Below are 25,000 nucleotides of genomic sequence, written 5' to 3' on the forward strand. Positions count from 1 at the left end.
GGGGGGGGGTGGTGGGAAGGAGAAAGGGAAGGGGGGAAAGGGAGAGAGTGTAGTGCTGAGAGCCCAGAGGCAAAAGGAAGGGTGCAGGCACTGCCGCTGAGAGGAGATCGAGAGACAGGGGGTGCACTTGACAACCAGCATGCAGAGATGGTAAGAAGTTTCCAGCAGCCTTTCGTTTTCATTCTAGCCTTTACTTTGGTTTGATTTGATTAATAAATGGTGTAGTAACACAAGCAGCCTTGCTTGCTATCGGTGTGTTTCAGCCTTCAAAGAAACAAGCAGCCAGGCAAGGCGAAGTAGGGAGATAATAAATAAATAAATGAGCTTTGTGCTGCGTGGACTGAGGGAAAACAAATGTCTAAGAGGTTGCGCTAAACTTTAAGTGAGTTTGGGATGTTGAAATGGGATGGCCACATGGTTTTTACCGCCTCCTTCCTTTCACTAAAGATGAGGAGTTAGTGTAAAAAAAGTGTTTGCGGATGGAGGGAGGGAGGGAGAGTGAAGGTGGAGTGGGGTTGAGTCGGACATACGGTGGTCTGATCTATTTTGGCCACCACCTTCTGCTCGGAAATGAGTACGGTTTGCACACAATGTAAAGGTAACCTTTGAGAGCGGGAAGGAGCTCTGTGTTCGCGTGTGAAACATCGCCTGCGGCAGGGAGACAGGGGTGTAAATCCACCTTCCCTCCGAAAGTCTTTTTTTTTGTTGTGCATGTGCTTGCAGTTTGCACCTCTCCAATCAGCGACTGCTAACAGAACATGGAGAGTTATGCTGATGTCCTAACTGTAAAGGGGAAGGGGGAGCCCCTCAAAAGCCAACTTTGAGCAAGGTTTTAGTGCTTATTTCATGTGCTGTGTACATGCACGTCTCCTTTACAGTAGGGGTTTTGCAAAGCAGGGTTTGGGCTTTTAATTTAAAAATTAAAAGTCGAAGTGGCCCAGGACCTCATTTGACTGAAGTCCGTTTGTCTTGGTTGTGATTTGAGGACGGGGTAAACAGCTGAGAAAGACAAGCTCATTTAAGCCGTGACTGCGCTTAACATGCAGAATGGTAACTGTTCACGTTAGCACATGGGTCCACCTCAGCTGAACGGTGATCATCCCATATTCAGTGAAGTAGTGTGTTTCCAATCGCTGTTTGACTACTGCTCTGCTTTCAGTCAGCTTTTGTCACCTCGCTCCAGGGATGTTACAGAGCTGTCTTATGTGCCTTGAATGTACACATGCATATGTACGTGTATACGCACAAGTGTGCATATATATCTATATCTTCTTATATACGTGTATGTTTCTGCATGCATACGTGTATGTATGTGTGTATATACAGTGCTCAAACTATAGATAGAGAATGTCTGTGTGAATGGAGTTTACGATGGAAGGTTTGTGTTTTTCCCTTCTCTCCCTAACATGACATGTCTTGTTCCAGTGATCAAAGCCACAATTGGAGTGTAGGAGATGCAACTGTCAAATGCAGACAACAAGGAAAAAAAAAAAAGGGAAAAAAAAAAAAAAAGGAGGGGGGAAAAAGCAGCATGTGCCCAGGACTGTGGTTACAGTAACACTGACAGAAATTAAAGTGGTTTTGAAAGCAGCATGCGATTTATGATGGTTCCCATTTACCCTAGAGTCAAGCTGTTGTAAAATTGATGCACAAAAGACATCATGTAGTAATCTGGTGTACCCAGGATTAAAGTGGCAATGAGTGTCTTTTTTGTGTGTCTGACGGTTAAAATGGTTTGAAGCTGTTTTTAAAGTATGAAATCAAAGCAGAATATTACTTATTTCTGTTCTTAATCTGTATGTTAGCTGTATGTAGTAGTTGTTTAAATACTTTTTAGTGGAAGTGCGTTTATATTTCTCACTGTATTCCATTTTCCCCTCTGTATTATAACCCATTTCCATAGACAAATTATAAAATGAGTAGCATTTTTGTCATAGTTTCAGAGTACAAATGTTCACAGTTTAATTACTGAGTTCATTTCAGACAGTAATATTTAATAAGCCTGACCAGCATATCTGCACAAGAATACCAAGTTCCTGCAAAAGTATGTGGAACTTTCTTTGCCCTTAAAAATGGCAGGATTTTTTAAATCTGAAATTTAATGGGGCATATGTGCTCTCTGATACACTGTGGTTTCATTTTAAACTGTCTAGTATTAATAAGCCAACTATGTATGTTCTGCTTTAAAATCCTAAAGCACGTGAATTTTAAAGCTTGAAAAATATTTCAAATTACTCATCTTTACCTGATCTACATGTAGAAAAGCTTCAGTGTAAATGATAAACTATTGTGAGCAAATTTTGAAACTCCTTTTAAGACTTGGGATTGTGAAAATATTTCTTAATCACACATCTCGCACATGTAGTAGAAAAACCCTGCCTTGGTACACTGTTTTGTAAAAAATACAACAGTGTGACATTTTAGGGGAAAAAAACTTTAATGAGCAGATCTGTGCCTTTAATCGCGTTACATTTTTATTTTTGAGGCATTTGAGAAAGACAAGTATGCAATTGCAGTAAACAAAGTAAAGAAACAGACAAAAGCAGAGATGGCTATTGCTATATTAAAATGTAAATGTTACAGTTTGAATTTTCTAGTGAGTTTTTGAGTTCAGTGCTTTACATAACATTTTGTCCTAATCTTGCTTGCTGTCAGAGATGTTTCATGGTTGTGCAATTGCTGCAGTCAAGAATGCCAATTTGCATTCCAGGAGTGTCATTTGATTACTTTTATCTACACAGCTCGAAGACCAGCCCAGACCTCTCATTTCATCTTGCCATGTCACGAGTCAGTGCTGTGTCCTCTTTTCAAAAATCTGCCTGATTTAGACAAGAAAGAAAAGTACTTTCATGTTGCAGCCGCAGTCCCCTGCTAACTTGTCAGCAGCAGGATGTGATTCACTTGGGCCCAGAAGAATGGTACAGAGATGAGGGTTAGGCGGTTCAATAAGCCTATGGACAGGTAGTGTGTGACATCCCAAGAGAGCTTAAGTTAATGAAGAACAGGTCTGCTTAGTTCTTCATACTATGACCTGGTGCTGTCCCCACAGTTTTCTCATTTGATCTTTCCCAGCAAATTGATCTTTTCTAGTACTTTTTTGCCTTCCAAGTTAGTCCTTGTGGGACTGAAATTAGCAGAGCAACTTAAGTTGGATAATACAGCTGTTCAGAAAAGAAGAAATTGGACACTAGCTCATAGAGGGGGGAGGGGAAAGTAAGCTATTCTTTCTGTTGTTACTGAGAATTCCTTTTATTTTTAATACTACAGTTTTATTTTCAAAAACTTCACAATTATCGTATTACTTTGGAACTTTGCTTTCTCAATTAATAAAGTTTGTACCGATGGTCCATTGCACACTGCATTAAATGTGTATCATTTAAATAAAACAAACATGCTTGCAGCATAGACTGCAGGTTTGCTTTGGTGTTTGTCAGTTGAACTTGCTTGTTAGAAATGATTTGCTAGTCTGTAATGAGGCTTTTACAGTTGTTGTAAGACATTTTAAATATCAATTGCACATGCCAACTACATTATTTATAGCCTGCTAAATAACTGTAATTCTGTAGTATCCAATACTGAAATGTAGTGGAGATTAAACAATAAAAGCCATTACAAATGGTATGTGTAAATATTATGGTAGGTGAAAATACAGTCAGCAAATTACCACTGGCATTACTGGTTTTCTGGAAAACCAGCAAATGCCAACAAATTGATTTTAACTAACATTCTGTAGTTAAAATCTGGCATCTAAATGTGGCTATGGTATTATCTGTCAGGTTTCTTTACATGATTTTGCACTTGGTAATTGGAAGGTGGAACAGAGGTGTGTTTGTCTTTGTGTGTATGTGTGTGTGTTTTTCAATGCATACATGGCTAGGTTGTCAAACAATGTAAGATTTCAAACCAGAATTTGGTAAATAAAGTGTAAGTTGGAAATGATTAAGAGGGTCTTTAGTATGCTGGACAAGAGTAAGCAGTATTTAACTTTCTGTATTTCACAGCAGATGTTCTCACATACAATCCACATCCTTTCAAGTTGTAGAATTAAAAACACTGCTGAATGGAAACAAGAACATGTATTATGTAAGGGAAATACTGCTCTCACTTTCTCTCTCAGTATTGCTTTCGAAAATGGAAAGGAACTGTAAAGGATCATTGGTCAGTTAAGCTCCTCTGGAGAGCTAGAGGGAGCTTCTGGATTTTATTAGATATGCCATAGGTAAGGAAAAGGGGAAAAATATTCTGAATAAGGGAGGGCTGATTACTACCTTTTTTTTTTTTTTTTCCCAGAATCAAAGGTCTAGAAATTAGACTTTGAGGTGGCTTTATTCTGTGTTATGTATCTGTGTATGTCAGTAGGATTTGTGGCTGACTAGAGATCTTGTGAATTTCAAACAAAGCAGAAATGACCAACAGCAAAGCAATTACATTAAAACAAGTCCAAGTAAAACATTGGATTTTGTACAAAAACCAAATTTATTTTTCTTTCGTCTCAGAGATGGGCGTTTCTGGCAGTGTCCCTTTCCCTTTTGCACTTTGGACACTGTCACTAGAATGTGAAGTCTTTTCATCGCTTAGTGTTGTTTAATGAGAGTCCTGACTCTCAGTCTGCAGGTTTGCACAGAACTTTTTATTTAGTGATTTAATTTGATTTAATGTCTACTATTAGTATGCACTAGGAAAAAAATGTACATGTCTGGAAATACAAAAGGTTCCTCATAAAATACAAAACAAATAGAGTATATCTGCCATTTTGGAAATGTGTATCACTTCCTAATCTAGCCAGGAATTTTTGCTTAATTTAGAAGAATAGTATTTAACTTGCCTTAATAAAAAGCATCTGTCTAAACCTTGTATTCTGTGTCAGTTTCATCCCACCTAAATTCTGACATATCTTTTCTAAAAATGCATTGATCATAATTGCTGCTTAGGATTCATATGGCAGCTTTTATAAGTATTACTTTGGACAAACTTATTTACCTTTTCAGTATAATTATATTATTCAGTGAGATAAAGTACCAGATTTGTCTCCTTTATCTCTCATACAGTAGCTCTCATTATGTGCTGTGCTAGTAAAACCCTTTATTTGTTGATTATTAGAATCTTAGTACACTTAGGAGTTCTGCTGTAATTTAATGTGGTTGTTCAAAGAGGTTCTCTCATTTAGAATTTTCCCATAATACTCTCACCACATATTATAAATATGTATATTTTATACTCCAGATAGATATGTAAATACATTTTTTATTCCAGCTAAATCAAGGATTTTGATAGAATTCTTTTCATCTGCAGCATCTATTTCAGTACTTTTCTCTTGAAATATTTTATGTAAAAAAAAAACTCACACAAATTCAGGTAACAATCAGATTTGCTCCTGATTTGTTACTTTCAAGAGTTCTTTCTGTTTCTTTAATTTTTTTTAATGTCCTACTATATATGTAAATCACATTTTTGTCGAAAACTGTGAAAAGCTAGATAAGTTTTAAAACCACGCCGGGCATTGCAATTATTTTTTCATTATGAAAACCAGAATGTTCATAATGCTGATCTGTAAGTCACGAGCCAAGTGAAATCAAAATGCCATAAGCTAACCACTGAAGTTTTTTAAGTCACCATGGTCTGGTGCACTGTCTGGAAGTTCAGCTATGTTTTTGCAGAGTATTGCAATTGGTTAGGTCTACCGATCTGCTGCATATAAAACTGTAGGAGCTAGGCCTGTCAGAAAATCTTCAGCTATGGGAAGTTTTAAAGGGTATGCAAAGCATATTAATAACTGTTATCAGCTGTAAAAGAAACTGGCTCTATGTACAACACCCGTCATGCTGTCAGCTGGAATCACACTGAATTAGTGTTGCAACTTTATTATATTTGTCAAATATGTATTATTTTGGAAATTTTGATTTGTGCTCTTAGTCAATGCTCTTTAATGTTGAATACAAATATGTAACAGCAAACAAAAAACATTTTTCCTTTTTTGTGACCTGACATTTGCCAAAGTGCCCCATGCTGAAATTTCTTTTCAGTATCTTTTTTTTTCTTCCAAAGCCAGACATGTACCCAGACACAAAAGCCTCTGTGTATAGCAAGCTGTTTTAAATATTGTGACTTGACGATGTGCTGTCCTTTCTCGGCTTGAGCCAAGGATCTCTGCTCAGTGTCTGTGGATTACCAAGTCCCTTCTTTATTGTACCTCTTGTCAGCTATTCCTATTCATTTAACCTTTCATTAGTGTCTGTGCAGCTTCACTGTCTGGAAAGGCAAGGAGAAACCTAAAGGCCTACTGTCACAGTTATTAGATTTCTCGGTTACATCCCAGCAACCATAAAGGAGTAAGAGTCAACACTATTGTCATGCATGCTGCTGTCCTGGGGTGCAACTCTTCTGTGCATGTCAAGGACATGTGCCACATGTTGATAATGCATCCCGGAGATAAATGCACAACATGGGGGATGAACCAAGGCTGGCACTAATGAGCTTTGTAGGAGTTATTGCAAAGACAAACAGTTGTGAAGGAATTTCTCTTAAAACGTTAAAGAGATGGATTTGCACTAAGTGTTGCCAGGGCTTGCTTGCAAGGTACTTGTCAATCATGTTAGTTTCATTTAAGTGCCATTTACAAAAAAAAAAAAAAAAAAAAAGAAAAAGTTTTCTATGATTTAAGAATGTGTTACTTTTTTAAGCTGCTAGGCTAAAGTGTACTTGAAATTGCCCTGAATTATACACCTTATGGCTGTTGTTTCTACTTACTTGTTTTTGGATCAAAACCTGCAAATCTGTCACATTACTTGAAAAAAAAAATTTGCAAAAGTAATTGCAATGCATTTTGAAATATTCCTCTTAGTAAAGCTCAAAATTTCACTCTTGATTTTGTAAAAGCATTGTCATGGTCTTTTCTGAGGCATAAATTTGGCTGAGAATATCTAGGTTCATCTAAGTAGTTTATTTTACATTTGCTACCTAAAGAGCCAAAATTACTAGTTGTGGCACAAGTTCCTCATTCTATTGAGGCATGCCCTCCCTTTAATCCAGTGCCATATTCAATACATTTTGATTCTGAAGTGTCTGGAGGCCCATCTTATCCTGTTAACCTAATCTAACTGAACTCTGAGCTCTCAGCTTATAAAATGGCAAAAAAATGCATGCTTATTCCTGACCTCCCCAGAGTTGAACTTTTAGAATGAATTCTAGTTATATTTTTATTAGTAGCATTATAACAATATTATGTATAATTTCATATGACTTCATAAGGTGATTTTGGTGAAAACAAAATTAAACCTATGGATTTATAGTTCAGTTATAATTTTAATACTTCTTTGTTCTGTGTAGAATATTAGGGTCTCATATTGCTCCTGTTCACAGCAAGGTTGGAAGTGGGAGTAAAGCCACTGAAAGCAGTGGAGTTAAAGTTTTAGGAATCTGCTGAATAAAGTCTAGTCACCTCCTTTGCACTTTTCATAGCATGCTAAGAGGATTTTGAAGATTATAAATCTAGTGGGCTACAGGAAAATTCTTTAAAACTTCCTTATTTCAGATAAACATTTTAGATTAACATAATCTGAAAGTATGAGAGGTTATAGTATATTAATAGGAATTTTGTGCTTTCTAGTTCTTTATATTTTTGATATTAAAAAAGTAAAGCCTGACTGCACCTTTTGCTTTAATTCAGAACATAGAATCCAGAGTGACTCGCAGTATAATAGCTGATTGTAGAACAAGTGCATCCAAAGAAAAATGTGTTCAAAAGAAAATTCAGCAAAAATAGTCTTTTTTATTTTTCGTGTTCAAACACTGGAAACATTTGTAATGCTGATACTTAATTCCACTTTCCTGAAATTAGAAGAGAAGCTTTTGTATTTTGTGATTTGAATTTGACAAATATTTAAATGAAAAAAAAATCTTGAGATAAGATCTGGAAGAAATATAAAAGTGCCCTTAGTTTAAAAGATCCTTTCATTACTAGACTGATTTTAGCTTTGATGAGTCTAAAACTTACTACATGGTTTCCAAATCAAAGATGAAAGGGCCAGTTAGGAATCAAATAAATTTTCCTGTTGAAATGTAGCATTTGACATTTAGAAGGATGTGCTCAGCATGATAAACCACATCTCTTTACTGTAACTAGCCTAGTGACTTTTTTTGCAATAAAACTACTTTGAAACTGAACTGAGGTATAATAAATTTAACATAAATTAATTTGGAACCCCTGATTAGTGCAATTTTTGAACTAAGGGAAATATTTTCCTGAAAGTGCTTTTTCACCCTTTATTGTTAAGGCATGTAAAATTTCATTGCTAAGTAATTACTTTTGTAGTTGTTTTGATAGACTCTTACTGGCCTAACTCCATTGACTTTATTATGGCATTGTGCCAGTTTTATTAAAGATGTTTTTTTAAATTCATCTCACTGTGCAGTTGCAGGTATATTACTAATACTAATCCAATGGGCATATACCCCATCTGTATGTTTGAAAAGTTATTATTGTGGACAGTAATTTATAGTCTACATTGCAGTTGAGCAATGTTTTTATACTGTTCTGATGCCAATTATATGCTTCTAAAAGTCTACTGATAATATTTAGCTCTCCAGAACGAGATTCTGTACAGGATCCTAGAGAGCATTTTGGAAAGTGTTTTGCTGTTCTGACAGTGATGCAAAGAATTGGGGGGAAAAAAAGCAAATACTGTGTAAGTAAAAGTGGAAACTTTTAACTTTTCTGCTAGGCTATGACTGTATTTCAGTTAGCAGATGTCTTTTGAGCCAGCTTTTGAAGATACCTTGTTTCTGATATCCCATGAAATATGCTTGATCAAAATAAATGACACTACAATCCAGTTGGCCAAGTGATTATACAATTGATTATATAAGCGATATGGAGAGGCTGAGTAATTTATATTTTTTGGTACACAAACTGGCATTAAGATTTTCCTCTCACTTTGGTGGAAATATTAAAAAGCAATGTGTAAAATCATGTACATTGTGTAACTAAAAGCTTCTAAGTGAATTTAAGTCTAAGCTAATGTAATTCACATGGTAAGACAGAAAGAAAGTGAAGTAGGAACAGGAAGTAATACCAGATAAGTGATGTGTGATTTAAAGGTTTCTATCAGTTTACTTAAACTATGCTTATTTATTAACTTTTGCCATTGGAAGGTAGGTTACAATCTTCTCAATTTCCTCTTATCTACATGTAACTCATACTAGTTTGTAAATCAGTTTGTGTATCAATTTTTATTTTATTTATCAGCTGGTATATTTAAGGGATTTGTGATATCAGATGATTCTTTATAAGCAAGAATTTCTTCATTTCCTGAGCAGACACTTTTGTAATGATGGGGTCAGTTTGACAGTAGCAGGGATGAGTGTGATCTATTGGTTCTTTGTGATTTGGCTTGGGGGTCAGAAAATGGGAAGAAACTGTTCTCTGTCTCCTGTAGATTGATGGACAGCCTTTGTGAATACTCTAGTAGTAGTCTTTTAAAAATAAGAGGTGAATAATAGGGTCTGTGATGCTGGTGACAGCAGGGAAGGAGGTGGGTGAGACTGATAGTATAATGCTAGAAGAACCTGTCAGGCTTCTATCTCTAGTCACCCTAGCAGCAGGACAAGAGGCTTGTGTCTTTCCAACTGTGCACAGCTTTCCTGTTCTCACATGTTACTTGTACATGGAATTTAATGGTACTTTTTCTGCTAAATGATTCACAGGTGTGGGAAGTATGGTGGAATGAGTTTTGTATAATTTGTGAGTTCCATGTAGTATTTGGAAGCCTCTAGGCTCTACAGAGGATTAGTGAGTCTGTTAGATAAATCTGTGGAACACAGAGGCAGTTACTGTCTTCCCATTGTCAAACATGGAGAGTCAAAAAAAATCACTCTTCTCATATAGCAGTTGCCACACTCATGAAGAATCTAATTACAGTAGATCAAACAGTTGAAATAGAGAAATTCTCTGAGTGGTGGAGTGAAGAGAGCTACTCTTGTCCTCACCTTTTATAGAGTTAAGTGTCAAGAATGTGAAAGATACAACTATTTACCTTCAGACTTCAGTTTTATTCAGTCAGTTTTTAGGATTGTTTTTCCTCCTGTTATGGAAAGTTTATAACAAAGGAACACACATTTAGCTCATAACAAGCAAAATCATAAAACCATAGAATTGTTTGGGTTGGAAGGAACTCTGAAGTTGTGTAGTTCCAACCCCTCCCCACCGCAACATGGGCAGGAATGCCTCTCAGTAGACCAGATTGCTCATAAACCCCATCCAACCTGGCCTTGAACACTTTCAGGGGTAGGACATCCACAAATTGCCAAGCTGTTCCAGTGCCTCCCTACTCTCACAGTAAAGAATTTCACCTTAATACCTAATCTAAACCTGTGCCCTTTCATTTAGAAGCCATTCCTCTAACATTTCTATGTGAAAAGTCTCTCTCAATCTGTCTTGTAAGCTCCCTTCAGGTATTGTAAGGCCACAGTTAGGTCACTGTAAAGCCTTGTCTTCCCCAGGCTGATCTATCCTAATTCTATCAGCCTTTCCTCATAGGAGAGATGCTCCATCCTTATAAATGAAGGGCCTCATTGGCCCTCCTCTGGACAAGCTCCAACATGTCCGTCCTGTGCTGTGACCCCAGAGCTGATGCAGCCCTGCAGGTGGGGCCTCAGCAGAGCAGAGGGGCAGAATCCCCTCCTTGGCCCTGCTGGCCATGCTGCTTTGGCTGCTGCTTTGGCTGCAGCCCAGAATACAGTTGGTTTATTGGAGTGCAAGCACACATTGCCAGTTTATGTCCAGCTTTTCTTCCATGTAAGCTGCCCGAATCACTCTCCTCAAGGCTGCTCTCTTTCCTTAATTTTCCAGCCTGTTTTGGTACTAGGGCTTGCCCTGACCCAGGTGCAGCACTTTGCTCTTGGTCTTGCTGAACCTCATGAGATTGCCATTGACTTGCTCCTTGAGCTTGTCCAGGACCCTCTGGTTGTTATCTTGGCCTTCAGGTGCATCAGTCACTCCACTCAGCTTGGTGTCATCATCAAACTTCCTGATGATGCACCCGATTTCCCTGTGTGTGCCATTGATTGAAGTCATTGATTTAGTGAATGAAGACATTAAATAACACTGGTCCCAGTACAGTCTCTTGAGGAACACCATTTGTCACTGGTCTCCATTGGGATGCTGAGCCATTCACCACTACCCTCTGAATGCAATCATCCACCTTATTCACCTTATCCACTTTATCCACCAAACGGTCCGTCCACCAAATCTGTATCTCTTCAATTTACAGAAACGGATACTGTGGGAAATAGTGTCAGAGGCCTTATTACATACATTGCTCTTCCCTTGTACAATGATGCAGTCACTCATCATAGAAGGCCACTGGGTTGGTCAGGCAAGATTTTCCCTTGATGGAGTAGTGCAGGTTGTCTTGAAAATCACCTCCCTTAGCTCCATGTGCCTTAGCAGAGCTTCTGGGAAGGATCTGTTCCATGCTCTTCCCAGGCAGAGAAGGAAGATGACAGGTCAGGCATTGCCAGGGTCCTCCTTTCTGGACTTTTAAACATGGGTTCAATGTTTCCCCCTTCCTAGTCACCTGAGACTTCCTCTGACTGGCATGATCTTTCAAATATGTAGAGTGGCTCAGCAACTGCATCAGTCAATTTCCTCATCTGTGGGATACGTTTCATCAGGTCCCATAGAATTGTGCATTATTGTGTTCCTCAGATGGTCACAAACCTGATCTTCTCTTACAGAGAGAAGATCTTTGCTCCCACAGTCCCTCTTGTGAGATCCATCCACTCAAGAAGTGCAAGAAGAGAGGTTGCCAGTAAAGACTGAGGCAAAAAGTTGTTGAGCATCTCAGCCTTCTCCTCATCCATTGCTACCAGTTTTCCAACTTGCTTATCAGAATGGATATACCTTCTTTGACCTTCCCATTCTGGTTAAAGTACCTGTAGAAGCCTTTGTGATTCTTTGTATGCCTTGTCAAGGAGAACTGCACTTTTGCCTCGGTCTTCTTCATCCTGTCTCTGCAACTGGGAAGCACCCAAGTGCTCTTCCCGGGAAGAAGACCTGTTCCTGCCTCACTGCCACTGCATTTCCTTCCCGGCCTTTTATTTGACCAAGCTTTCCCTATTCTGCCATACCAGGTCTTGCCTTCTTTGCCTGAATTCTTGTTCCTGGGGATTGCTAGGTCTTAAGCTCTATGAAAGAATTTATTAAACATCTGCCAGCTCTGTTCTGCTTCCTTGTCCCTGAGGGAAGTTTGCCAGAGGGTCCAGTAATGGGATTCATTCCTGCCAAGTTTCAGGAATAGCATCTTGGTCATAACTTTGTAGCAGCACAGTGGCTTCCAGCTCATCCTGTTTGCTGCCCATAATGCATGCATTGGTGTGGAGGCATTTGAGCTGGATTGTTAGCCAAGTAGGAGCACCCCTAAATTTCTTTGAGATATTTCCCTAGTGTCTCCCTGTTGTTTGTTACTGCCTTAGAAATTCCTGTCTCATCTCCTTAAGACTCCCAAGTGTGATCCAGTGTGGCTAGCACATTTCAGACTCATTGACAGAGGGCCCTGCTAGTACTAAATATGTATGTTTCTTTGTTTTACATATTGAAAGAATGATTTTGATTTGCTATTTAAATTTAATGCAAATTTATTTCAAAAAGCAGTTTAATACTTTGTTATAAACTGACCAGTGGCCAGTATAGAAAGATGAGCTGCAGATGGACTGGAAGGAAAAACTTTCAGAAATTCTGCTGCAACTGTCCTCATTGTGTGTGTGTATGTATCTATACAATACATTATGGTAATTGGATACACAGTATTTCCTTATAAATTCATTATGTATATAAATATACACAAAAAATACATACCTATACTCATATAGATTGTATGCACGCAGTACATACCTGCATTCAGATATTCACCCCATGTCTGGGGGTCTGCATCCAGTTCTGGATCTTCGGTGCAAGAGAGATGTGGAGCTGCTGGAGCAGGTCCAGTGGAGGGTGGCAAAGTCGGGGATTGGAGCATCTGATTGTCAGGAAAGGCTAAGGGAGCTGGGCCTGTTCAGCCTTGAGAAGACACATCTGTGTGGGGACCTCATCGATACAAGTGTCTGAAGGGAGGGTGTCAAAATTCAGGATTCAGGCTCTGCTTGGTGCTGACTAGGAATAGGACAAGGGGGAATAAGCAGAAACTGATGCACAGGAGGTTCTACCTGAACATGAGGAAGAAATTCTTTACTGTGCAGTAAGGACTGACCATTGGCACAGATTGCCCATGTTATGGGCAATGTTATAGAGTCTCCCTATTGGAGATATTCCAGAACCATCAGGATGAAAATCTGTGTCATGTGCTGTGAGATGATCATGCTTGAGCACATGACCTGTTTGGTAGTCCCTTCCAACATTACCAATCAATTTTGTGATTTTGGTCTTGCTACCAGGAAAGCTTTTTGGCTAGTTCTTGTTTACTCAAGAACTTTACTCAAGAACTCAAGTTTACTCAGGAACTCTTGTTCTTGAGTACAAGCAATATATGCATAAATTCTAAAAAATGTCTGTGACTGCATGTGTTGAAATGACTGCAAATGACTGCACTGTTGAAAGGGAAACCAACTATCCCTTTAATCTTAGGCGTAAATTCCAGCAAACAGTGGTTTCTGTTTGGAGTTTTGCATTTCTTATTTAATTTTCATTATTCTCTAGCTTCCTTATCTGTTCTGTGTATTGTAAACCCTCTTTCTCAGCCTTCTTACTGAGTTTTCTTTGAGATATAGAGTTATCTTATTCTGTGATTACAATATGTTTCCATAGTCATTACTTAAACCAAAGCCAGTATTGTGATCCTGTGTCTTATAGTATTATATAATATAGTATATTATATATATATATATATATATATATAAAAAGTAGTAATGACTATGAGACCTGCTAATGACCAAGCCTCTGATATCTCTCTGATTCCATGAAGGGGCAGCTCTTGTGGATATTTTATCTTGAAAGCACTGTTGAATGGGATTTGTAAAAGAATCCTTGTAGATTTTTGCCTAATTTCAGGATCTCCTCTTCTTTAAGAAATCTGATGATTTCCATTTATGATGGCAATATTTCATAAAAAGGATAACATTATGCCTTTTTAATGCATTATAAAAGAAGAATAACCAAAACTGGCATTACAGTGGTTTGCAAAAGAGGATATTAATTCCTTTTATCCTGGGTTCTATTGCTGTTATAAAGATACATTGAAATACACTGTGATTTATATTGTCATGGGAACGTTTTCATATGCTTTATGTTTGGTTAGTTTTTGTTGTGTTATAGAAAGTATCTCTGTATTTTCTGGACTTCAGGACTGTGAAAATTTTAGGAACTTATTGTTCCTAGTAAGATAGTTTTGGCAAAATTAATATTTAAAACTGAGACTACACATAAAATAATGGGAAATATCAGGTGTTGACAAGATGTAGTGCCACAGTGGGAGAAAGCATAGAGGTTAATAAGTTATGTGAAGGATAATGGAAGCTCAGCTGAAATTATGCCATGCTACTTAACAGATAACTTCTTTTACTACCATTCATGTAATTGCACTATTGCCAGTCATGGGGATGGGTATGCAAAGGGAGACAGCTGTTATTGAAATTGATTTCAGGCAAGGTTGGTGACTTTGAGGTATTAGATAATTTCAGGGGAAGTACTTGAGTGCTTTGTTAGATGGTTTGTGCTATACTCATTGTTGGCCCTTAGTACTTAAAAATCTCTCCTCTCAAGCTCATTGAAATTTCATCCCAAAATTTCAAGAATATATGTTGCAAACTTGAATCACAGACCTAAGCCAGATATCATTCTAGGACCTTACTTATAAAGAAACATGGTGTATTTTGTGATAGTTCAGGAGTGAACAAACTTCATCTGGAGTTTATTTAATAGAATGAATTGATGAAACAGATCCCCCCTCAGCAAGGCAGTCAATACCAGCTCTCACATTTACTTGAAAAAGTCATTTGTTTTTGTAGTCATTTGTGCTCTCCTGATTACATGGAGTTTACCTCACTTTCAGTGCTGAAAAGTCGAAGTCATGTGTGCCACAAGCTAACTCATACACCCTGATTGTATCCTGGTCACCTGATGGTCCTGTCTTTATGTAATTGTTTTCTAGTAGTTCATGAGTGTTTTGCCTTCAGCTTTCATGAGTTTAGTGTCCATTCATAATTATGAGAGCTGGAAAACAGTAGGGCCATGGTATTAGCACTGTGTTCTGAAGGGATCTTGGTAGGTTGAATCATGGTATATTATTTTCAAGAGGCTTTTTTAATGTCATGCTGAAGACAGGCAGTCCATGAATAGTATCTGAGTCACCATGCTAATTATCCAAAACCTCACAGAACTGAGGAAAAAACATTGTTTGGAACTGAAGTCCAGTAATACTTCTAGTGTGGCAACTTGTAAGAACTGAAATAGGGGAGCAATTTTATTCTAAGTGATAACTGCGGAGTTAAAAACCCTTCAACTGAATACATATCAGTAAATGTAGGGTCTGCATAATACTATCATCTGTAGCATATGTTGATTGTGAAGAAAGAAAATGTAGATAAGAATGTAATTCTGTAGTATATGGTAATGTTTGAAAAATAAAAGTCTCTCTTAAATAGACAAAAATCTATGAATGAACTTTATAGTCACAGAGCACTGGGTTGTAAGGAACCTCACAGATCATTCTGGTCCAACCTTTCTTAGCAAAAAGGTCTGGTTTATTAGTGCAATGCTTTATGTTATTATGTGTTTTCCTGAGGTGCACTGTAGCTCTGGTGTGCACTGAATTATAGTACCTTTGTATTTATTCATACTAGCATTATGCTGTTACTTACTTATAGGACTTGAAATATACCAGTGCCTTTTGAATGTAGGATCAATGCCTACAAAGTATGCAAGATAGTCTTTCTACCTCTTGAGATGAAGCTAGTTTTTGAAAACTATTGTTTTGTTTGTAAGACTGAGAAGTAAAGGTCTAGTTGCTGAGGCAGACACAATTTAGAGAAGGCTAACAAAAGCTGATACTTTTGGGTGTACCCACATGCTGCCAACTTTGCTTCTTGCTCCCCTAAAATTAAGTTATTTTTCTTCTTGTTATATTCATGAATTGAACTAGTGCTGCATGTGGCCCCCCCAGATATTGTGCAGATTGTTATGTAAACTATTTCTTGGATTATATGAAAGTACTAGTTTTAATTGAGGAAGGAGAGTATAGTTTAATCTTAAGTGCTGTGTTAGCCCTATTACCACATTTGTAGTTAACAAACAAACATTTAACTCTTTCAGCTTCAGAAGGAATAGGCAGCTGATACTGTGTGCTCTTCATATCTTTGAAAAATTAGTTTGTTTCCTCATATGAACATAATGTGTGACATCACAGGCACACTGTTTCCAAGTACTCGGCAAGGGCCAGGTTTTTTGTTATGTATCTGAAGCAGGGAAAAGAGAGTTTTTGTCAGATTTTGTTTAGATAGAACATGGTATATGCTGACAAAAGAAATATTTCTGCCAACAGTGCTGCATCAGCTCTCTAAGTAAGGTTAATTTAAGAGGATGGAGGTAGCATTACTACATTCACTCTAGTGTGCTTTTTTGCTCCAAGATTGTCTGAAGGTGTGAAATTAAAGATGTTATGCTCTTATGTCCTATAAGATAAACCAGATATTGATATTGATTATCTGTTTTGTTTGTGTATTGTGAATATGTAATCTGTTTTATTAACATAGGAAAACACTAAAAAATTGTGTCTTATGAAAATACTAGCTTAATTTCAGTCTGGAAAAGCCTGTTACTTACTATTGTTTTAGTTTAAGATGTACTTTCCAAGATATCTGCATCACAAATTTATGGACTTTAAATTTATTTTAAAGACACAGGTTCAGTGTTTCCTGTTACAAAAACTGCCATCCTGTTAAAAAAATTACCTTTAAAGTGCTTGTTTGTAGGGAACATGGCAGAGCAAAAGACCCTTTCAAACATCTGAGGAAACTTATTTAAACTAGCTGAAGTCTAATTCTTTCTATAGCATCAAACAAGACATCCATAAGGTTAATCCATATGGACATTGCCATTATATCTCATTTGGTGTCTTGTTGGTTGCTTAAACGAAAACATTTAGAAACTAGATACCTAATTGAGCTTCTCAGAGCTCACTTATTCTGAAGTTAGCGCTAAAGGCTCTTCCAGACTGCTGCTTGAAAGCATGTTGATGATACGTCTTTGACAGTAATGTTCATTTCTCTCTTCTTTTTTTTTTTCTTTTCTAATGCCAAGATAAGTACTACTTGTATAATCCTTGCCTAATTTATTTTAGAATTGATAGAATTTGGTGTTTCATCCCAGATTTAAGATCCCATGCCCACAGTCATTAAAGAAATCTTCTTTGATTTATATAAATGTTTTGTCATAATGTAGTCTTTAGGGAAGAATTACACCCTTTCACTGAAAGAAAAGAAACCATTCAAAGGATTGAGTTTCTTTTTCTTAATTTGTAATATAGCCTATTTTGGTGCTTCAGGGCAATATTTTTTTTCTCTCCAGCTTATGAAGGGTGTTTCAGCTGAATATGCTCATACCTTTAAAAATCATTTGGTGTGAGAACTTTTTAAGTTACAGGGTGGTTTATTTTTTTTTTCTATAATACACTATACCCTGCCTTTGAGCTTTCAATTTAAGTCTTCTGTCATATACTGCCAAAAACTTTGTTCAGAGCTCTGTCTGTGTTGAAACATGTATGCCTGTCCCAGTGTCATAACTAATTATATACCTTGTATGCTTACTTCTAGTAATTGGAAAGTAGACCTACCGCAGGATAAGTTTTAGTATTAGATTGTATCTTGGGGACATGTTGCAGAAATCAAGTTTCCACCAAGCAGCAACTTGAATTTGTAAACACATACGACTATTTTAAGTGCATCATCTCTTGGTTGTTTCTTGAAATCTGTATGTGTTTGTTTTAAACTTGGGGAGAAGGTGTTTTTGAACTGTACTTCTGCATGTGTAGTAATTATAACCTACTTTTAATCAGAGTATTCTGAAGTGTCTGTCTCCACTTCAGATGAAGGCCTATGTTGCCATGCTGTCTTTCTGCAGATTTTCTTTGGTGGTTCTGAACTTGCAGAAAATGTGTCTGTACATAGTGCTTGGCAAAGTTCTGTTGGCCTGAAGTGCTGTTTACAGTTCCTTCCATTAAGAAAAGGAAAAGAAAGAAAAGGATCGGCATTTTTATCAGTAAGAGAGCATGGAAGCTAGAAGGAAAAGCATTTCTTCTGTCTTTTCCTTTGCAGAATTCTTTGCTTGTGTTTCGTGTGTATGTTATACATACATGTGCTATAAATTTTCCTCGGTACATGCAGAAGGAAAGAAGGAGTCTTGCAGTTATGTATAGGGTTTTTTTTTGTGCTTAGAGCTAGGCTAGCAAACAATGATTTATACACACCAACATGTATAAAATATGCTCTCCTTGTCCATGCCTGCTGAGTAAAGACTGCCAGTCTTAAGTCTCAGAGCTTCACATGTAGTTGCAATTAAAGTCTTAGGATTGAGCATTTAATGCTAACAATAGATTACAGTATTGTCAGGTTTTGATCTGATTTTGGTCTTTGTTAAATTATGAGACCTCATATTTATGGGAGTTCCATGGCTACTTGCTGTTGTGCATTAAAAACTGTTACTTTAATAAAAAATGTATAATTTTTCTAAAACTACAACACTAGTGTTTGGATTTCTCCAAAATGCATATTTATTTTTTTTTACACAATATCATATATTTGTTTATATTTATTATAATGACGATTGCTTTACAGGGAAACTTTTTTTTTTTTTTTGATGAGGAAATGATTGGTTGTCTCTTATTATGTGAAATTTAAGTTGGGTTTCCTTTTTTCCAATTAAAGGTTTCTTAGATAACTTACTGGTTATGTAACCTGTCTATTAGTTCTGTGGCAAGAGTGCAGCATGATTTTGTCAAATAAGGTTGCTTTGTGGCATCTTTGAAATTAATGTGAATTAAATCACTTCCTTTGAAAGATTTTGACAACAAAATGTTTGGTGTGCTTTTAAACATTTCCACTGCCTTGTCAGACAGTTTTATCTTTCACTTTCCTCTCCACAGCTGGCATTTTTTAGAAGGGCTCAGGGAAGGAGAAGACTGGGTCAGTCTGACCAGGGAAAGTAAAATGCTGTCCTGCATTCCAGTTTTATATGTGTCACAACTGAGTTAATATTGCTTGCTAAGAAAGATAGTGCACTGCAAGTAAGATCTTTCATTGATATTTAAACTTCATTTTTCTTTTTCAAATATATGCAAAAATTTAGTGTCCAAATTTCTGCAGGAAAAGAAAAAAGATTATTTGCCAGTATTAAAAAAAATACTTTATATACAGAATTTTGGTGGTTTTGTAAAAAATATTTCTCTTGTTTGAACTAAAATAATTTTACTATCTTTCTTTTCTTTTCTTACTACTCTCTGCTCACATGTGGATTTGAAATGCTTAATTTTGAAAATTAAGCCAGCTATTCTGCTCATGTGAAAATTGGAGGCGGAGTTGTCTGAGAAACAAGTACATCTTACTTAGACACTGAAGAATAAAGGAGGCTGGGTATTTTTCTATATCCAGTCCAGGGACTCCATCTTCTGTATCTGTCATTCATTCTTCTCTTCATTGGCATGTTCTCTTTCCCTTTACTTGCTGTAAAGGAAGAAGACAATTTTGTCCCTATCTTTGAGTCACTTTGGATGTGATTGTTCTAGCTTTCTTTCAGACAGGCAAGGTATTTATGATCTCCTCCCTGAACTTCTGACTTCTAAGTCTGTCTTTCTTCTACAATCTTTATCTCAAGGTTTCCAGAGCACTAGCACTGAGGAACTGACATGGAAGTGTTCACTTCTGGTCACAGAAATCTTGTCAATGAAGACAACACTGTGAGTAACAGAGGACCATGGACCTATTGGTCTGAAGGGTCAGATACATTCTACATTGCTTCCATTCATTCAGTGTTTGAGAGGCCTGTCATGCCATAAGGACTAAAATTCAAAGTACAAGTTCCATATTGCTTAAAAATTAATGACCCTTGCCTGAAAGTGATTTCTGCTTGCCCACAAATCTGAGAGAGTTTTACAAGTCCTGAAAATTAATATATTTCATGGTTTCTATGTAGAAAATCAGAATGAAAGAATGAAGCATCTAGTAGCAGTATTGGCAGAGTAAAATTCATTTGACAATAACAGAAACCTTTCTATCAGTAAATTAACTGGTAGTTGACAGGAATGTAAAACTATTAAACTCTCTAAAACAAGTGGAGAAATGCTGGCGGAAACAAACCTGCTTTTGTTGCATGTTAAACAATGTGGCAAGAGAAGAAATTTTGGCCAGTGGTTGGTGTTTTCTGTAACATGTAGTTGAACATGAATACCAGAAGTATTTTGTCACTGTTCATGTGGCAGACCATTTTCACTGTTAAATTTTTAAAATATTTAAATTATAAATCTAAAAAGTTGATAATATCCATTATTGCAATAAAGAAAATGTTTCACTTCTTTTTGCTGCTTCAAAGATAATTAGGAAGATGTGCAGTAATTGTAATTTCTGCTACAGTGCCTCTTCTTAGAGGAGAATAAGGCAAGGTCCTTTATGGAAAGGAGAACTCAGTTTAATTTGCAAAAATATGTTTTGATTTTGAGTTAAATGTCGAATGTCAAAATGGATTCAGGTAGAAGAACTGGGATTGACTTTTGAATTGTGACCCTATTACTTGACTTAGTTCTGGAGTTAAGAGCCTAGAAGAACCGAAGGAGATCTTGCAGCACTGGTGTTATGAATATGGCACAAACAAAAATACAGATGTGTTTTCCTAGAAGTTAGTCTGCTGCTGGTTTCTCTTTGTTATCCATTGTCTCAGTTTTAAGTTTCTGAACAGAATTTAATATACGCAGAGGAAACTTCTATAGGTCAGCATCTGTTTTGAAACATTTTAACTTGTAGTGCTTTACTTTTTTACTTCTCTCAATGATGCAATTTTTAAATCAAGTTTATTAATTTTTAAATGTTTTATAACACATACAGAAATATTAGAGAAACATTGAAACATTCTGACGTCTTACTTGTCATTGTGTATTTACCTTGCATAAATATGTCATATAATATCTTCTTCTAATGCACATGAAAAAAACCTGGATGGAAAGATTCATAGACCTGTGTGTATGGCAGTACTGTTGACTTTTGCCGGTGTGTAATGTATTATTATGACTTATACCTCTTGAGAAGAGAACATTTTTAAGCTCCACAAAAAACTGAGTGATTTTTGTTGTGCAAAAATCTTTAAAACCAAAATCCCATCAAACCAGACCCCCAGCATCTGGTTTTCATCTGTTCTGATTGTATCAAGAGGAAACAATCCCATGTAGATGAAGAGTTGTATTCACCATGAGTTAGGTCCCTAGTGTGATTGCAAGGGTTGAAAAAACCGCTATCCAGAACTTCTCCAACACAGTAACTGAAAGTAATTTTTTTTTCTTTTTTTTTATGTTTTCTGGTATCATAGCTATATTACCCTCATTTTTGGAGAGCTTTGTTGAAGCTAAAAGGATATATTTTTGTCCAGAATCATACACAGGGAGGTTATTCTTTGCATTATTACATGAATATCAGTATCATATCAGTAATCTCTCAAGAGGTGAGGGCGTGTGTGTTCCTCTCTATTAATACTTTTTCCTCTTTCCCATTCCCAAAAATGCCTGCCAGACATGTGATACACTAGTAAAAATTCAGTTGTGAAAAGACTGGGAAGCATGATTGGTGCTGTGTGAACTGGAAAGTAAGGATTCCAGAAACATGATAGATGGTGAAATGAAGCCCTTCCCCTGTGCAAAATGAAGACCGTGGCTAATTTGGAGATAACAAAACATCTGGTTCCATGAGAGATCAGACTTACTCTGAAGATCTGCAGAGGACTGCAATATGTCTTGTTCATATTTAGTATTTTGGAGTGCCTGAACTCCAGCTGCATCCCCTCTGATAAATGATCTGTGAGAGAGAGATGAGCAAACTTCAGGTGTCAATAAGCAAATGGCAGCAGGAAGAAACCAAATTAGTGACATGGAAAATCTAATGGATTTATTTTAAATGAAAATGTGCTTTCCTGAAGCCTTCATATTTGTATCAGTGGGAAATGAACCATAGTAAATGCAACAGGTGCAGGCAGGAGAAAATGTCTTCACTGGTTTGAGTAGAAAAATAGAATAAAAGTCAGAGTAAATTAAAATAAAACCAGTCCAACTACTAAAATGTCCCTAAATCAATATAAATACTCTAAAGTAGAGTATTGTGGCAGATTTTTTGTCAGTGCATTGATATGAGTAAAAATTTCTCTCTAGAACTTCAACAGAGATTGATATCTGTTCTTAGAACTTTGTCAAGCCGTACCATATATGTTGCTTCTTAGAACATGCATAGTCTTCTTGTGCTTTATGAATCTCTGTTTTCAGTAATGCCCAATCTGGACATGTCTGCTTTTTCTTGGAAGATGTCAAGCAGATAAGTATTACTTTTTGAATTGTATCCCATGTGAAAAAAGTAGCATACAGTCTTGTAAGATGCAGCTAGCTTCCCAGTTGGCTTAGTTGATGTTGCAAGAATGTAGACTTTTACTAGCCGTGACTGTGGTTTCTGTACAAATGTTTCCTTCACCAGATAGAGCCTTAGTTTAGTAGCATTGGTGTGCTCCTGTGACCCCCAGCATGCTCAAGTACTTCTTCTGAATTCTTAATTAAAATAGGTATTTTATTTGAAGTGTGATTTTTCTTCATTTTCCCAACTAAACTTTTAATCAAGTCATCTTTATGGTTTTTTTTGGGTTTTTTTTATACGTAGTAAATGTATGTATGCCAAAATGGAAGAGGAGAAAAAAAGTAGGTTATCTGCAGAATGTCTGTACAAAGCAACTGAAATTCTTCCCAGCATTCCAAACATTATCTGAAAACTACTTTCAGTTAGGTGAAAATCCTTGGAAAAATTGTTTTCACATAGTAGTATGGTAGATGGTAATGATGTTACCAAAAGTAGATGGTAGTGATGTTACCAAAACATGCTCAAGTGTAACACAAAATGCACTAGCAGTATGGAACTGGAAGTCCAGACTTAAAGTTGCTCTGAAACTTCCATTCATACTAATACTATTTCACTAATTGAAAGACTTTTCCATTTCTTGTTAAAAGTAGAAATTATTGCCAATAATGACTATGCAGGATATGAGAAGTGCTTGGTCAGAACAATGCAACCTAGATAGATGGGGTTCTGTGAATTGTTTAGGAAGGACTAATTTGCCCAATTGCAAAATAATATCTTGCTCTTCCCTTGCCCTTTGTTCAGTCCATGAGATGGTTATTACATTTGTTGATTTGATGAGTTAGCATTGGTTACGGGCCAGACTCCCACCCAAATGCTTAATTATTTCTCCATTCCTGACTTCCCCACAAGAAGTGGGGATGGGTAACAGGAGGTTTTATTGTCAGTCCATAACAAGTCTCTTCTGCTGTTCCTTCTTTCTCACAGTTTTCCCTTGTTCTGGCATGGACACTTCCATGTGCTGCAGACATTCAGAAAAAGTCATCTCCAATCTAGAATCCCCATGGGCCACAGTTCCTTCAAAGATTACCCACCTGTTCTGGTCTGGGGTCCTCTACAGACCCTAGTGTTGTCATCTGTTCCAGCACAGTCCTCTTGAGCTGCAGGGCAATCTGGCCCCTGGGGCACCCCTGCTATCTCCTTCTCTTACTTTGGAGTTTGCTCTGCTTTTCTTAGTCTTTTTTTCCTTCCCACTCTCCTGTGTTTTGCCCTGTCTTAAGTATTTTGCCCTGAGGCACCATCATCTTGGCTGAGGGGCTCAGTTTTGTTCTGTGGTGGGTCCATTGGACAGGGCAGCCTTTGACCTCTTCCTCACAAAGCCAGCCCTGCAACCTGTCAATTGCCAAAACTTTCACAGCTACATCAGCACAACTGAGTAAGGCAGTATGACAGTTGAGCAAGGCAATATGAGATAAACTTTTAAATATTTTTTTACTTTTGTATTATGCTTACTTTTAAGATTGAGGATTTATGAACTATTACAGTTTTGTGGTGGTGTGTAAAGAGTTGGGGATTTTTTTGCTTAACTTCTAAGTAATTCCTTCACTTGTGTGATTTATGGATTGGCTGCCCACACCAAGAGACTCTAAATTTGTCCCCAGAAATTGTGTATGTCTTTGCTTTTTAAAACATTTTGATCTTGGAATAGGTGTGCAGCCAGGCACGTGTGTAAGCAACAAGATTTGTGGAGGTATAATTTTCCTCACTTGGGACTTGGTTCACTTAAGACTTACATGTCCTCACTTAGGACTTGGTTCAGTCAATCACTGGAGCAGACAGTCCAGGTTTAATTATACACAGTCCCATTCCTACCCAGCAGAAGAGTTCCCTGATTAAAAGAAAAAGAACCATTTGGTGTAACTAAGATTATTTTAACTGCTGCAGTGGATGTAGGCTAAGTGAAGAAAAATTCCATGCTTAGTATCCAGTACTCCAGGTTATACAAAAAATGATGTGGTTCCTTTCTATCTTAGAGAATGTGGGAGTCTATCCCATTAGGCCTGCATAGTATCTGGGGCCTTAAGGTCTTGTTACCATGATTCTAATTTAACATCAGACAATACGAGGCAAACAAAGTCATAAGACAGACTTCTGAAGTTTTTATTCTAGTTATGTTTTTATTTCTCTGATAGTCATTAACTAATAGAAGACTGTTCTTTTACATTGTTCGGCTTGCTGTTTGGCAATGTTTTGCTGTATTTGCTTGAAAGGCAAAGAGTTTCCTGTGAAAGGCGCATTTTTGGCTGTCTGCAGTCGTTTCCCAATGAGGTCCCCTTATGTGGAAGATTATGTGGCAAGATCAGCAGTGATGCAACTTTGTCTTCTTGCCATACATCTTTCCAAATGATTAGTTCTGTGGTTG

General features: G+C 37.1%; 2 protein-coding genes across 4 annotated transcripts in view; one reads left to right on the forward strand and one right to left on the reverse strand.

The window, feature by feature from the left end:
• LOC120512082 (translation initiation factor IF-2-like) overlaps positions 1-141 on the reverse strand; it is a 1,686-nt gene extending 1,545 nt beyond the window's left edge. The window contains exon 1 of the mRNA XM_039730007.1: positions 136-141. Within this exon, the coding sequence (XP_039585941.1) occupies positions 136-141 (6 nt within the window). The remainder of the gene's footprint in view (positions 1-135) is intronic.
• Positions 47-25,000, forward strand: part of BNC2 (basonuclin 2) — a 322,874-nt gene continuing 297,920 nt past the window's right edge. For 2 of the 3 annotated variants that reach the window (XM_039729958.1, XM_039729960.1), the window contains exons 1-2: positions 60-150; positions 19,856-19,937. In XM_039729958.1, coding sequence (XP_039585892.1) covers positions 19,887-19,937 — 51 coding nt within the window. In that variant the 5' untranslated portion in view covers positions 60-150; positions 19,856-19,886. Of the gene's footprint in view, positions 151-19,855; positions 19,938-25,000 lie in introns of all 3 variants that reach the window. The other variant, XM_039729959.1, reaches the window with a different exon arrangement.

This window comes from Passer montanus, unplaced genomic scaffold (assembly GCF_014805655.1).
Source record: "Passer montanus isolate IOZ18808 unplaced genomic scaffold, ASM1480565v1 scaffold7, whole genome shotgun sequence".
NCBI lineage: Eukaryota > Metazoa > Chordata > Aves > Passeriformes > Passeridae > Passer > Passer montanus.